This window comes from Amblyraja radiata, chromosome 4 (assembly GCF_010909765.2).
Source record: "Amblyraja radiata isolate CabotCenter1 chromosome 4, sAmbRad1.1.pri, whole genome shotgun sequence".
NCBI lineage: Eukaryota > Metazoa > Chordata > Chondrichthyes > Rajiformes > Rajidae > Amblyraja > Amblyraja radiata.
The window spans coordinates 25,813,862-25,830,331 of NC_045959.1; the positions used below are offsets into that span (position 1 = coordinate 25,813,862).

Consider the following 16,470-nt stretch of genomic DNA (forward strand, 5'->3'; position numbering starts at 1 on the left):
TTACGATACCATACGATACGATATAACGTTATTTATCCCAGGAGGGAAATTGATCTGCCAACCGTCATAAAAACACAAAATACATGAAACATGAAATTAAAGTGATGAGTTGATAATGCATTGCTGCTTTTTCCGTATTACCAACATTATATATAACAATTCTTGCAGCTGTCCCCTAACTCCACCTCACCTCATTATTACATCAAATTGTTTTCTAACCTCAGTCCTAATTGTGTTTTTTTGGTCCCTTTGATTTCAACAAATTAATGTTACAAACATGAGAAATAGGAGGAAGCCACACGGCTCCTTGAGCCTGCTTGGTAATCCATTCAGATAATAGCAAATCCTCTGACCTTCCATTCCACCCGATTGCACAATTCCCTTCATCTGTAAAAATCTTGATCTCACTTTTAAAATATACTCCCCCAAATGAGCATCCGTAGTCCTCTGAGATAAACTGTGCCAAATATTCACAAAGCTTAAGAGTTAAGATGTTTCTCTTCATTTCAGATGAAAATGTATAACTTTTATCTTATTACCATGCCACTTCTTTCAAGACTCCCCAGTCTCAGTAAACAGCTTCTTGGCACATTTCCTGTTAATCAGACTAATATGCTGGAGCATTTCAGGTCACTGCTGGTCAGGCACAGCTGGTAACACAAACTAAAAAGGACTGGATTCTGATTAGATTCAACTACGCTCTCCCCTCTGCCCTTATCCTGGAGCATATTTTGTCCATTCAGGACTAGTTCATTATATTGGACTACATTGAACGTATGAAATTCAAATAAGCAGTCAAAGAAATGCAAGAGCAACATGGACTGTTCTTGCTCAAGAAATAAGTCTGTTTAATCAGATGAGGTATAATTAACAATTAAAAGATCAAGAACCCTGCTGCCTGTCTTCACATAGTTAAAGAGAGAGATTTATTAATACCATTGGGGTTATTGATCTCATGAAAAGTGCTAAGTTGTGATTTGCAAAAGGATATTAGCCATTTACAAATACATTTCCCAAATGTGTACAACAGATTACGTGAAGCAAAAAGGTCTGATTAAAACATTTACTGAATCTCCTTTCCATTCGCAGTTTTTTTCCAGATAAATAGATGGGTTAGATATGCACATACGGAAGTAGAGTACATTTGTGTGGAACATTGTCAGAAATGTTGATAGATTGTGTTATAAATCTGATGGGAGGATTTTATTGAAGAGTAACAGGTGCGTGTGGCGCGTGTCTCTGGGAGGTATTTGGGGCCATCCAAATGATTTGATGTGCACAGTTATGGTGCTGAGCTACTACTGACAACCGTGGAAATTGAGGATTTTTACAGATGTCTTTTTTTTATCTGAGTATTGTGGGATGAACACTAATGTTGTAGTTAGATTAAATGTCATCCTTCAGGGTTCGGGGTCAAACAGTTTTCTCAAAATTAGTAGCAAAGTAACTATTAAGTTATGCCATAAACATGTTTAACTATTTCTGCAATGGACACTTGACAAAATTAATTTGTGTTTGGTTTTATCCTGTCGTGAGTTTTACTTAGGATACCTTTAGGAAATGCAGAGTGAGATATCAGGAGTGTAAAGGGCCTGTCCCACTTTGGCGTCATCCCCAAATCCTGGAGCGCTGCACGCTACCGCGCGTCACTGCCTACGCCACCACATCTCACCATGCGCCATGCGCGCGTAATGCATGCCATGCATTCTCTCTCTCCCCGCCCATCTCTCTCTCCCCACCCATCTCTCTCTCCCCGCCCATCTCTCTCTCCTTCTCTCTCCCCCCCCCAACCAAGTTGCACCAGCTTCAAAGTCGTCTTGTTGAGTCTCATTGCCTGTACTCGTTCTCACCGAGGCCACAGCTAACAATGGCCTGTTTCCTTTACCACTGTTACTTTTTTGCATATCTTTCATTCATTTGTTCTATCTCTCTACATCATCGTCTATATCTCATTTTCCTTTCCCCTGACTCTCAGTCTGAAGAAGGGTCGCGACCTGAACCATCACCTATTTTCTCCTAAAGTGCTGGAGTTTACTCAGCGGGTCCGGCAGCATCTCTGGAGAAAAGGAATAGGTGACGTTTTGGGCCGAGACCCTTCATCAGACATGTGTGTATATATAAGTATGTATATTTGTGTATGTATGTATATAGGAGAGTGGGGGGGGGGGGGGGGGGTATGAAAGGCAGATGGTTGGACAAAGGCCAGAGATGAAAAGACAGATTTTATTTCATTGCATGGATTAAAATACCTAATTTTATTTTCCTACCAAGAAACGTGGCATAAAGTAGCTGGTCAGAGAAAGAAGCATACTCTGCATTCTTCTCACAATGAAAATCAAAAATTGTGCATACTGTTTAAGAATTTTCCTTCACACTAATATGACCCACTCTCTTCTCTTTAAAAAAGGCTGCAAGCATAAGTTCTGGCTGAGGCTTTGGTTGCTTTGGAAAGCATGACAGCCTACTGAGAAATCCATAGCACAGACATGTACAGTGGTTTTAATCAGCGCCAGGGCACATTCATTAGACATGCTGTATCCTGCAAAATTCCTCACTGGCAGGAGTTACTGTAATCAGGAGGTCGCATTTGTAAATTTGTCTCCAATACACCAGTGATTCCACGTGGTAGGTATTTGACTGACTTAAAGAGCTTTGCCCAATCCCACAGATATGAAAAGCACAGAGTAAAGCAAATGTTCCCCTCTTTTGGATCCTGCATCCAGGCAATGAATGTCAATGACTGTCCTTTCTTCCCCAGTCACAGATGAAGACCTTTTGTTGATTGGGTTTCAGACCAGAGATGGGGAACCTCTTTGAGGAATTTGAATTTGCACAGCATTCTCTTCTACCCATGTCCTTTTAATCAGAGATATGCCTCAGTCCCACAATAGATTTATAGTAATCCAATCCTTTGAGCAACTTCATGACATTGGGAAATACCTGGTTCTTTGGTCTCCCTTCTGGACAGTTATGCATGCCACATTTTTCTCACCTGCCACAGCTCAGCATGGTCACGTATAAGTGTTTGGTAATGGTGTAGGGAAATTGTGAAGGGCTCTTAACCCTCCAATCTGCAAAACACAACACAGCCAAGCTAAATTTCAATTTGTTGCAAACCCCTTCAGCCCCATGTCTTCATAGAGAGAGAGAATTTGTATCACATCGTACTTTCAAATGCTTTAAAGTCTAAAGTTATCTCTCTATTTTGTGGTAGCCCATTTATGCCCCTGTCCCACTTAGGAAACCTGAACGGAAACCTCTGGAGACTTTGCGCCCCACCCAAGGTTTCCGTGCGGTTCCCGGAGGTTTTTGTCAGTCTCCCTAATGGTCGAAAGTGGTTTCCGCTTCGTCTATGTTCCGGCGAATATTTCAAAAAATTCAAAATCGGTCGCGACTAAAAATTAGACAAAACAATTACCGATTTTTAAAACGGCAACCTATTTTTAGTCGTGGCCGTTTTTGAATTTTTTGAAATAATCGCCAGAACATAGAAGTAGCGGAAACCACTTTCGACCATTAGGGAGACTGACAAAAGCCTCCGGGAACCGCACGGAAATCTTGGGTGGGGCGCAAAGTCTCCAGAGGTTTCCGTTCAGGTTTCCTAAGTGGGACAGGGGCATAACACAGTCAGCCGTTGATTAAGACCTGATGATCTATTTTAGTCATGTTGTATTGTATCATGTTTAGCAATGTGTATTGGCCAAGGAAATGAATCTTTGTAAATAACCTGGCCCAGCATGGCATTTACATTTAGACACCCATCATTCAGGCCAAACCTTACAGTCCACCTTCAACCAGCTTACCCATCATCCAATCTTGGAGGCTGGTGACTTATTCAGCTTTGATTTGATGAGATTGAAGCCACCATCTTTGAGCTACACCACAAACTTTACTCCCTTTGACTTCTTGACAGAATCTGGCATCTACCTCCAAAGCACTAAGCAACCTCCCAATAGTCCCTTCACAATCAAAAACCATCAGTGTGCTTTCACCACCTCAAAGGTAACTGGCCTCCTGTTCTTTCACTTTCATCATCTTTGTAGGTAATTAAGAAATCTGCCACTAATTTTGTTGCCCTGCACAATGTCCTATTGGCTCTGGGTTTTCAGTTGCCCAACACTTCAGCATGGCTGCATACTTTCTCACCATCCTGTCTTGGCCTTTACCTCTTTTGGGAAACTATGTGCTATCCCCTTCCCTTTATTTCACTCTTCATGACAGGCCCTTCTTTTATCAGTGCTTTAAACTTTATAAAGTCTGCCAACAATTATATCAAACAACATCAAAGAAAATTCAGCTTTATAAATTTTGTGTGCAGAGTATAAAAATAATTTTCTGCTTCATTATGTTGATCTAATGTTGTACAGAAATCATACTCTCTTCCTAAAGGGTTACTCTCAAGGGTTTTTGCTTCCAGATTTATGTAGCCACAAATGCAATTCTTTGATTTAAAGCATATGATCATGTAAAAGCTTCAGATTGTATTAATAGAATGCTGCTCGCAGAAAATAATCACTGTTATTAGTCAGCCAGGTTTGCAGAACTTCCAGAGATGCACACTGCTATCCAAGTTGGATCAACTGGATGGAAAAAGTCATTATTTTTCTATGTTCAGCAGTGTATTCTAGTTCTGAGAAATGCACATTTCATCACACACATACACACACACACCGTATCAGTCGAATTATAGTGAGCAAAGCTGTTGCACATAAAATCTAATCTGAATTGGGTCTTGCAGTGTATTTGAAAAGAAACAGGATCAATTACTTTAACAGAACAAAAATCACTTCAGACTTTGTGAGAATTTGATTTATCATTGTTGCATAACATCTGCTTTATTCAAACCTATAATTGTTTTTTTTTTAGTACTCATAATCCTTTAGAATGTTAATGGGTTCTAAAGCAAAGGGATTCACTTGATGTGATACAACTTCCTCAAGAGATGTTTTTCTCCTGATTTATTGCGTTAATATATCATGAGCAAAGTGACAGAACATACTTTTGAATTTGCCTTTGATACGTTATTTACAATGTCGTCTGTTTGGCCCGTCAAACCATGTCATGTTTTTTTCTCCCAGAGGAGCCACCCAGTCTCCCCTCGCTGTTCTACTTGCTCACATACCCTTTGGTATCAAATTCTCTTTAACATTCTCACTGGCATCAACTACAGTGTGTGTAAGAGAATTCCATATTCTACACACTCTTAATTAAAAGGTTTGCAGGTATCAATTGCATTTATATAACGCTTTTTAAAAACTAAGCTTCCCAAAGCACTTCACCTGATGGAAGCAAATCCCATTTGGTGATAGAGTTACGAAAAATAAGCCGAAGAAGGATTAAAAAGAAAGTGGATTTGAGGAGACTTCAATTGGGGAGACAAGTAACAGCTCAAATGCTTGGGCTTCTTACATTTTTTGCACCGACAGAATGATCCTTTCTGGGGGATGCAGATAAAACTGCTGGAAATTTGTTCTCATTTTCTTAGATACTTAAATCTTCAGAATTGCTTCCTACTTTCTGCAATTTATTTTCTAGTGAGAGAAGTCTGCTGTAGTCTGGGTTGAAAGCGGACAGTTTGAGAGCACTGAAATGAAATGTTGTGTAAACCGACTGTCTGTTTTGAACGGACTTCATTAAGAGACTTTGATTGATATGCTGAGCTGGAGACAAAGTGAGTGGAGAGTGTAGGTAGGGGAAGCCTGATTTGTTTAATCACCTCAGCCCGCTCTTACTGATCTTTCCAGCAAACGTGTGGAAAAGTCCAGTCAGAATAGTTAGAGAGTTATTACACCGAGATCCACTGAGCAATGACAACAGCACAGTTTCTGCTTGCACTTCTCAAAATCATTATCTTTCTGATAGGAAGGGTCAAGATGGATTTAGAAAGAGGAACTGCAGATGAATCTATTTATAATCATCATAGAAACATAGAAAGATAGGAAAAGTAGGTGCAGGAGTAGGCCATTCAGCCCTTCGAGCCAGCACCACCATTCAATATGATCATGGCTGATCACCTAAAATCAGTACCAAGTTCCTGCTTATTCCTCATATCCTTTGATTCCTTAAGCCCGAAGAGCTAAATCTAACTCTCTCTTGAAAGCATCCAGTGAATTGGCCTCCACTGCCTTCTGTGGTGGAAAATTCCACAGATTCACAACTCTCTAGGTGATAAAGTTACACTGAAATAACTAGCAACCCCTAAAAATAAAAATAATTAATTAATTAACGTAAGTTGTACTAATGTGCAGTTTCAACATGGACTGGCGTTAATTTCCAGAGAGTGCAGGGACAACTGCCTCTGGTAGTGTTTAACACTTTTTTTGCGTTTCTGAGCCTGATTGTGATGAAAGTTGTTGTGGTGCACGATCCAAGTTCATTCTCACCAAGCCTTTTTTGTGTTATTGGATTTTAAAAAAATTCAGTCTGTTATTGTGAAGAAGGGTCTTGACCCGAAACGTCACCCATTCCTTCTCTCCAGCGATACTGCCTGTCCTGCTGAGTTACTGCAGCTTTTTGTGTTTAGCTTCTGCTATTTAACAGCTATTTTAGGCTTCAATTTGGCTTGGGTATTAATCAGCCATTAACTAAGTGAATCAAAGAGGTTGGCCTCACAGATGTTGATGAAAAGGAATTTCATTTAGCTGTTTATTATAATTATCTTTCCCATCATTAGTACAATGTAAGCAATTAGCTGATACTTAATGTGAAGGTGTCGTTTTCTTCATGACTGGTGGCAGCATGGAAATAAATGGCTCATAGGTAAGGCAGCCGTATATCATAAATCAGAAACCTTACAAAACAATGGGCCCAATTGTGCTGGAAAAGTAAAAGGAAATTAAATTCTCAACCATATTATTAATGTGCAAACTAGACAGCAAATTCAGGGGATTAAAGGTGCACTGTGAGTGTTCAATGTTCAGAACTTGCTGTATGGTTCCTGCAGTTTGGCTCATAAAATGGCCTCTCTTGGTTATTTTAAGGAAGCACCACATGTGTATGCTAATTGGCCATGAAGCAAAATGTTAAGCTGCTCAGTAGGTAGTCTCAGCATCAAGCGTAATAATAACTGATCATTCTTTCTCCAGTATGACTATTCTCATTTTCTGTAGCCTACCAATGATTTCTTCCAAGGTTGTGAATAACACTGGGCACCGCTCTTCTGGAAGAAGGGTCACGACCTGAAACGTCACCCATTCCTTCTATCCAGAGTATATTCTGCCTGTCCCGTTGAGTTACTCCAACATTTTGTGTCTATCTTCGTTATTGTCTAAACCAGCATCTGCAGTTCTTTCCAACACACTGAACACCACGCTCCAGGTGGAGCCACACTTGTGATCTGTATAGGCTCAAAATAACCTTCTGAGATGTGTACTGTATTCTGGCTGTACATCCCACAGTTTTTTATACTTCTGTCTCACACTGCTAATAACCTTTGAAATTTATGTATCTGTACTCCCAAATCACTCTGTTCTGACATGCAGTGTAATATTTCATTTATATTACCACTATTTATTATAATTTCCCAGTCCCAAAGCTTTGCATTTGTCTAGATTATATATTTCCCACTCAACAGCCCAGATTCAGAGTCTGTCCAGTTCTTTCTGCATTTGATAAGTTTGTTTCCTGTTTTTGTAGCTCTTTCCAGTTCAGTGGTGCCTGCAAATGTGGAAAATTCTGATTTTCAACATTTCGCCCCAGCATTGTCTTCAGAAACACCACCCTCCTCTGCCCCCACGTTCATCTACCATGGTTTATTTTTATCTGTTCTCTCTAGGTTTCATTCCCTTCAGACACTGTTTCGGTCACTGTCCACCATCTTGACAATCTATCTCTGAATTTCATTTGAAGTCTAGCAGAATAATCAAAATAAATATCATGTGCTGATCTGTCCGTATCATCATTATATCCTTAAAGAGCCTTAAATTGTGTACAGTCTTGGTCTCCTAATCTGAGGAAAGACATTCTTGCCATAGAGGGAGTACAGAGAAGGTTCACCAGACTGATTCCTGGGATGTCAGGACTTTCATATGAAGAAAGACTGGATAGACTCGGCTTGTACTCGCTAGAATTTAGAAGATTGAGGGGGATCTTATAGAAACTTACAAAATTCTTAAGGGGTTGGACAGGCTAGATGCAGGAAGATTGTTCCCAATGTTGGGGAAGTCCAGAACAAGGGGTCACAGTTTAAGGATAAGGGAGAAATCTTTTAGGACCGAGATGAGGAAAACATTTGTCACACGAATCTCTGGAATTCTCTGCCACAGAAGGTAGTTGAGGCTAGTTCATTGGCTATATTTAAGAGGGAGTTAGATGTGGCCCTTGTGGCTAAAGAGATCAGAGGGTACGGAGAGAAGGCAGGTACAGGATACTGAGATGGATGATCAGCCATGATCATATTGAATGGCGGTGCAGGCTCGAAGGGCCGAATGGCCTACTCCTGCACCTATTTTCTATGTTTCTATGAGCTCCAAAGTGATTTTATTGACATTGTGACCCCTCTCATGAAGCCAATTTGGCTTCCTCTTACAGTTCTGTATTTTTCCAGTTGATTCATCTGCCAACAAGGTGTTCAGCCTTGGAAAGGCCAGACTGGCTCCTGTATAGTCCCCCATGTTATCTCTTTCATCGTATTTTCTTTCTCCCTAATTTTGTGGCATTCCTCATAAGGGAACTTCAACAAAATGATTGGATTGATGATCTCAGGTGCAAATTCAGATCCCACTATAATAGCTGGGGAATTCAAATTCGGTTTAAAAAAAATCTGGAATGAAAATCTAATCCCAGTAACTAATCATGAAACTCATAGATTGTCATAAAAACCCATGTGGTTCATTAACATCCTTCAAGAATGGAAATCAGTCTTTCTTATTCAATCTGGACTCCGGTTACGCAGCTATGTGCTTAACTCCTAACCATCTTTCAAAGTGGTCCAGAAAGCCAGTGGTAATTAGGGATAATGATTTAATTGCAAAACCTGCTGTGCATAAATTGATGACTGCATTTTCAATGTTACAGAGATCAGTACAGCACAGCAACAGGTTCTTTGAATGTAAAAATCTGTTCCTTTCTGGTCTGCCTTCTGTATGGATAAATTCCATAATTTTCCCAGTTGAAAATTCACATGCAAAATTCAGATTGAAATAAATAATCTATCTTTGTATCTGATCATTTTTTCAAGGTCCTTATTAGGGCATGGAATGAGGCCATTTAGTCAATGAGTCCATGCTGGCTCCTGTGGCTAAGGGGATCAGGGGGTATGGAGAGAAGGCAGGTACGGGATACTGAGTTGGATGATCAGCCATGATCATATTGAATGGCGGTGCAGACTCGAAGGGCCGAATGGCCTACTCCTGCACCTAATTTCTATGTTTCTATGTTTCCATGCAGAGAAATTTCCCCATTTACATTCTATTTCGTATTTCCCTGTAACCCTACAACTTTTTCCTCACACACTCGGCAGTCCACACCCTTGGATTCATTTTTGTAGTTTTCTATTCTAAGGAGTAATTTATAATCACCCATTTGGGCGGCACAGTGGTGCAGCTGGTCGAGCTGCTGCCTCACAGCACCGGAGACCTGGGTGCTGTCTGTTTAGAGTTTGTACGTTCTCCCTGTAACCCATGACGTGCCATGACAGTCCTCGTAACCACTGACGAGGGTTCGACAGTAAGTGGTCTGACCATCAGGTGATGCCACAGGACCCCCCCCCCCCCAGAACCGGAGGAAGGAAAACGAGCAGGCCGACGAAACGCAGCCGCCAAAACTCGTAAACCCACAGGCGAAAAGGGATAGAACACGCTCACCTTCTACTGAAAGGTGTGCAAGCATGGTCGAGGGCGGCTCCTGTACACTGTAATTACCTCGCTGGGTTTAGCGAGTTTGGACTCGCTACACTACTAGCTTTATGTATATGCTACATTTCAAGAAGTCTGAAGAAGGGTCCCGACTTGAAACATCACTTTTCCATGTTCTCCAGAGATGCATCATAAGCCGCTGAGTTACTCCAGCACCTTGTCGTCTTCTGCTACACTTCAATGTTTCTTGTATAAGGAAGTCTAGATCTCTATGAATCCACTTTCTATTTCTACCAAAGTGGATAACCTCATATTTTGCCTCAAATTATTCTGCCTTAATCCCTTTATACCATCTTACCTTCATTTGTATAATCAGGAAAAATCAGATACTTTACAATTATACCTTCATTGATATAGATTGTAAGTGACCAAGCCAAGAAATCTCAAGGAACTGAGGGTTATGGGGAACTGGCACAGAAGAAAAGTTGAGGCCAGTGTACTTCAGCCACGATCATATTGAATAGTGGGTCGAACAAGGAGTCAAGTGGACTACTTCTGCTTTTATTATGTTCTTGTGGCCACCATGCGCACCAAATTAAAGGCACCAAATTATAAAGTGACTTATTTTTTCCGACTATTCGTTTTCCATCTGTGAACCAGTTCACTAACCAGCCTAATATTATTACCCGCAACCTGCTGAAACCATATCTTGTGCAGTAATCTTCCATGGCAATTTTCGGAATGACAAATGCATCATATTCACAGACTTGCAGACATATTAACCTACCCTGCAGATTACAGCCTCAAAGAACTGCAGTAAATTGATTAATCATGACGTATTAATTTTCAGTGTCAGTTTGTGCTACGTATTCTGACTGCTGGTAAATATACTGAACAAATCAGATTTTAGGAAAGTATTTTTGAATTCCCTTTTCTGTGATCTTTATTGATCTGTGTGGTGTCTCCACAGCCCTCTTGGGTGGGGAATTCAAAACATTCACAGTGGGATGGATGAAATAATTTCTTCTCATCTCTATCCAGAATGACCAACCCATTATTTTGAGAATGAGTCCCCTGGTTCTAGACAAACATCCAGAAAAAACATCATCCCTGTCAAGTCCCACGAGAACTTTGAATGTTTCAATGAGATCTCTTATTCTTCTAAGCATTTCTTCCTCTTCTCACAGGGTATCAACCCTAAATGTTTAATCATCCCTCAGAGATCAACACCACTCTCCCTACTTCTAGTCCTCCCATTGCAGGATTCTGGATACTGCGTTAAAGGTTTCTGTGGAAGATAATCCTCATGATATCAACAGTAATTTGCTGGGATGGACAGAAAATTGGTTCACCACCAGGAAACAACATTTGCATGAATGAGTCCTTTTCTCTTTAATAAGATGTTAACAGGGTTCTCAACTACATAAATGACTACAGTTGTTACATTTTCTATTGACACAGAGGTGGGAATAAGTGGTGAAGAGGATGTTGGCCATAAGAGATGTAGATAAGTCTGTGTGTACCAGTGCATGATTGTTCAGCAAGTAATTAAGAAAACAAGCAAAATTTCTTTTTTTTGCTAGGGAAATTGAATATATAACTAGGAATGTTATGGTTTACTTATTTAGGGCATTGGTGAGACCATATTTGAAGTCCTATGTAAGTTCGGGCAGGTTTAGAGCAGTAAGGTACCTTGATTGAAACATAAGATCCTAAGAGATCCTGTTATAGAAGATTAGGTAGAGGTAGAGAGATTTTTGATAAGCAAAAGGGTGATAGGAATGCAGAGTTGACGTTCCATCAGATTGGCCATCATCTAATTAAATGGTAGGGCAGGCTTGAAGCTCCGCTTCTCATTTGTTTGTTCACCTGCCCCCTATATCCAAGAAAAGCTGGGAGTCTCATGATTGTGCTGATTAATACTTAATCAATACTGCGTTGCTTTTTGTGAGAACTTGCTGTGTTGTGAAGGGTTTACTGCATTATAAGAGCTTGAAAAATGCTTCACTGTTTGTATTGCAGTAGGACATCTTGAAAAGACGAGAAAGGGTTCCCTATAAATGCTTGTCTGTTTTTATTGTATCTGTACGACTATAAAAAGTCCAGTCTGAAACTGGTTGTCTACTAAATAGAAAGTGCTTTGGCAGACTGCAGAGGACTATAAAAGTCTCAGAAAGGTGTGGGACAATTTATTGAAAAGGCTGGAACAGGTGGAAGATGCATCATAATGTTTGGGTAGGAGTTCAATGAAAGGGCATCAGCTGTTGATGAGAATTTTTTAATTATTCTTTTTTTTTTTTTTTTAATTTATTTATTAGAAGTAGACATATTATAAAATGTAGTTACATATTATAGTAAAAAAACTTTTCATATACATCAGTCATACATTATTAAAATTTTCCATTATCAATTACTTCTGCTTCTAGTGTTTTTATTTTTTATAGAAAGAGGGAAAAAGAGAGGGTAGAAAGTTACAAATAAAAAAGAAAGAAAAAAAAACACAACAGAAAAACAAGGGAGGTGGAATGGGTTACCTGTAATACGTCAATGGAGATAGGTTCGTAGGTTATAAAGTATAGCTTTTCATCTGTTCCTGAGTTCAAGTTTCAGTTGGGTCCTCGTGCTGTGCCAATCTATCCCTTCAGATAGTTAATGAATGGAGCCCAAATTTTATGGAAAAGATCTTGTTTGTCCATTAAGACAAGTCTAATTCTTTCTAAGTATAGGGTCTCCGACATTTCCGTAATCTACATTTTAATTGTGGGGGTTGTAGGGCCTTTCCAAAATTTTAATATTAATTTTTTTCCGGTTATTATACTATAGTTGAGGAAATTTCTTTGGTTTGTTGTGAGTGTTAAGCTTTGTTCTGATATTCCAAGTATTATTAATTTTGTGTCTGGGTCCAGTTTTGTATTAATAACTTCTGAAGTTATTTCAAAAATATCAGTCCAGAAATGTTTAAGTTTTATACAGTTTGCAAACGTATGTGTTAAATTAGCCTCTAGATGTAGACATTTATCACAAATAGGAGAGATTTGTGGGAAGATTCTATTTAGTTTTATTTTAGAGTAGTGTAGTCTATGTAAGACCTTGAATTGTATTAAAGTATGTCTGGCATTTAATGAACATTGATGTATTTGTTGTAAACTTTCGTCCCACATATCTTTCGTGATAGGGTGACCTATTTCATTTTCCCATTTGTATCTATATGGTTCGGTCGGTGGTACCTCGTTGTTTAGTAGGGTGTTATAAATATAAGCTATTAGTTTTTCAGTATTAGGATGCTTGCCATAGAAGATTACTGCACAAGATATGGTTTCAGGAGGTTGCGGGTATTAGGATGCTTGTTCAGACATTCATCAAGAATTTCTGATTCCCTAGTCCTGTAGACTTGTGTATTAGATTTAACATAATCTCTAATTTGTAGATATCTGAAGAAATTATTTGAGTGCAGTCCATAATTCTGTTGTAACTCTTGAAATGAAAGAAAAGTACCTTTCCCATAAAGATGTCCTATATTTTTGATTCCATAATTTTTCCATTTTTTAATTATTCTAAAGCACTAATTCCCTGCAAGTAAGCTTGCAGGTGGCGAGACCTATAAAAGGTTAACAACATCTGAGATTTTACAAATAAGGACATTTTGCACATGTGTGTTGATATTTAAGGCAATGAACTGACTGATCTGGTCCATCTCTTGTATAGTTAGAATTACATGCCACCAGAAATAAAGGTCACCGCCTTAGAGGCAGAAGAAAAGTTAAAGGTTTAGCAGCTAAAATAAGAGTAAAATGTGCAATTAGTTTCAAAGCCTTGCAAGTTCTGGATCGTTTCTGTGTCTAATTGTTAACAAAGTAAATATAAATCCAAAACCTGAAGCCAATGGTGAAGCCAGAAAGCTCACCAATGACCTCAAACAAAAGCTTTGCACCAGTGATACGTGGTGAGAATTTCTCCCTCAGGATGGAATCAAGCTGCCAACATCAAGGTAGTTGATGAGTCAGTCATGTTAAAGGGTTCTCACGGGCAGCAAACCAGGAACGAAAAATCACAATTTTGATTTAACTTTGTCAACATTATACATATGCTATGTGAATATTTGAACCTTCAAGTGCAATTAAGATAGATATTGATGTATCCTAAAGAGCTTTTAAAATTATACATTTTAAATCATTTCCGATTTAAAATAAGATAGACTCAGCAGGACAGGCAGCATCTCTGGAGAGGAATGGATGACGTTTTGTGTTGAGACCTTTCTTCAGACTGATTTAAAATATCTATATCAGAGCAACTTACTGGATCCTATTTTTAGGGCTATATGGCTTGCTAAATGTGATTTGCTTTTATAAAACAAAAACTCAACTGGAAATCAAGCAGCAAAACATAAGATTTGTCAGAATACATTGCATCAGTCTTGCTTAGAATTCCAGTTACTTACTGTGGTTGTGTTGAGGAAAATTGCAAGTGGTGCACATTATTGAAGGGGACTGAATCAATAGACACATGCTTGGTATTTCTGATTTGAACTTCAGATGTGCAAGAATGTAGAAGTTCCTGGAGCTGATAGTTTTGCTATCATTACTATAAAATACAGGTTTTTGTTACTTCCTTTGTGTGAAGTATGTGAAGCATTAGCGCACTGCTATAATTTATCAATAGATGTCACAATCTGAATAGTTATGCTAATTGCCAGTACACTATCTAAATGCACCATTTTCCTTTTTCTTTAGCTGAGCTTTGCAACACATTGATAAGTGTCTGTCGTTCAAATCGTGCATTACAAACAAATGGCAAGGTTCACCCGAACAGCCAGTGAATTTGACAATCATTACATATTAATATGTAATGCACTTCATTAATATTATATTAATATAATGTGCATTATTAATATGCAATGCACACACATCATTACATATTAATGATGTGATCGTGTGGTCAATGGTTACTTGGAATAACAAGGGTTGAATATTAGATGTGGGATGCCTTTCATTCACCTGCAGTGCCTTATGTTGACATTCTTAATGATTTATGAAGCTTTGGGCACCTGATCATTCCCCTTCCCATCATGGTTCATAAGTATTTGGATAGGATTTCCATCCTTCATCAAGCCAGACAAGGTCAGGGTACTTAATAAAGTGGCAGCTTTTTACATGACAGACAAGGGTCACCTCCGATTCCCAGGTTTGTTTGATGGTGCCCATACTTTTGCCAGGAACATAGAAACATAGAAATTAGGTGCAGGAGTAGGCCATTCGGCCCTTCGAGCCTGCACCGCCATTCAATATGATCATGGCTGATCATCCAACTCAGTATCCCGTACCTGCCTTCTCTCCATACCCTCTGATCCCCTTAGCCACCAGGGCCACATCTAACTCCCTCTTAAATATAGCCAATGAACTGGCCTCGACTACCCTCTGTGGCTTGTTGGTTAATCTTCCAGTGCATTATTTTACTTTCTTTAAAAAAAATCTGATCTTCAGGGACATCAGCCATTCTGGAAGTGTCCACTCCATCTGGAAATGTATTCTGACTCTGTGAAATGAAGCTGGTAGAGGCTCCCATGTTGGGAGTCTGCTGACTATCCTAGGTTTTAAAGGATTAAACAGTGGCCTTGGCCTCATTTTCTTTTCTTTTCATGGCTCATGGTCAGAGAGCATTTGAAAGACTGAGACTGTATCTGCTTTTAAAATCCAGAACTTGGACCGAAATCCCCTCCAAAATAAAACATAATACACAGAAATGTGCCTGTCCAAGATTCAAAGTAGCACTCCAAATGTGCTAGGAAAGTTGGACTGTATCCATACAAGAAAACTGAACGTGACCCTGGGCTAAACTATCTCCGGGTGTCAGAGCACTCAAAATGAGTGTGTTAGTTCAAGATATGCTTTTTAAACCCTACAAAAATAAACATCGCTGATATGGAGGATATAGTGCTATAATTACTGTCAATTTGGATTTTTTGAAAACTGTTGTCATGACTCCATTAATGTGAAACAGATGTCTTTTTGGTGTTGGATAAAATGTCACTTTCTGATTTGTACTTCTCCTTCTTTCCAGATCCGATGACTACCGAATGAAGTAAATGCATTCCCAAAAGACGATGAAGATAATCCAAAAGTCTATTTATTTTTCACGGCTCTGGTTCTCAGAATTAAAAGTGGCTTCTTTCCCCTAATTTCCTCTGGTGTGAGTCTTAAATCTCAGCAAACACTTAATAAATATATGGTTCAAGACTGAAAAGAATAGATGTTGTCAAATAACAAAAAGTGGAAAAAACCTTGCAAAGTGGGTAAGCAGAGTTGAATGAAAGGGTGTGTAAGAAAGAACTGCAGTAGCTGGTTTAAATCGAAGATAGACACAAAATGCTGGAGTAACTCAGCGGGACAGGCAGCATCTCAACAGGGTGACAGATTCCTTCTGAATCAATAGCAGGAGAGGTAAGACGAAGAGAGTGGACACTACATTTAGTCGTAGATGATTTTACATGTCCATATATGTAGTAAAGCTTCATTCATCTTCCACAATATGTCTTAATCCCACCTTCATTGCTATTTCTCGCTCATAAGACTAACAAGTTAACGTTTGGTTAGGTGGCTGGCACCTTTTGTATCGACACTGAACTGGCAGGTTCTCCTCATTCTTTTGCTGAGGATCTCTGACACAGGCTTCTACGTTT

General features: G+C 39.2%; 1 protein-coding gene across 1 annotated transcript in view; it reads left to right on the forward strand.

Moving 5' to 3' along the window:
• mrpl13 (mitochondrial ribosomal protein L13) overlaps positions 1 to 15,969 on the forward strand; it is a 95,246-nt gene extending 79,277 nt beyond the window's left edge. The window contains exon 7 of the mRNA XM_033019099.1: positions 15,852 to 15,969. Within this exon, the coding sequence (XP_032874990.1) occupies positions 15,852 to 15,876 (25 nt within the window). The 3' untranslated portion in view covers positions 15,877 to 15,969. The remainder of the gene's footprint in view (positions 1 to 15,851) is intronic.
• The last annotated feature ends 501 nt before the right edge of the window (positions 15,970 to 16,470 follow it).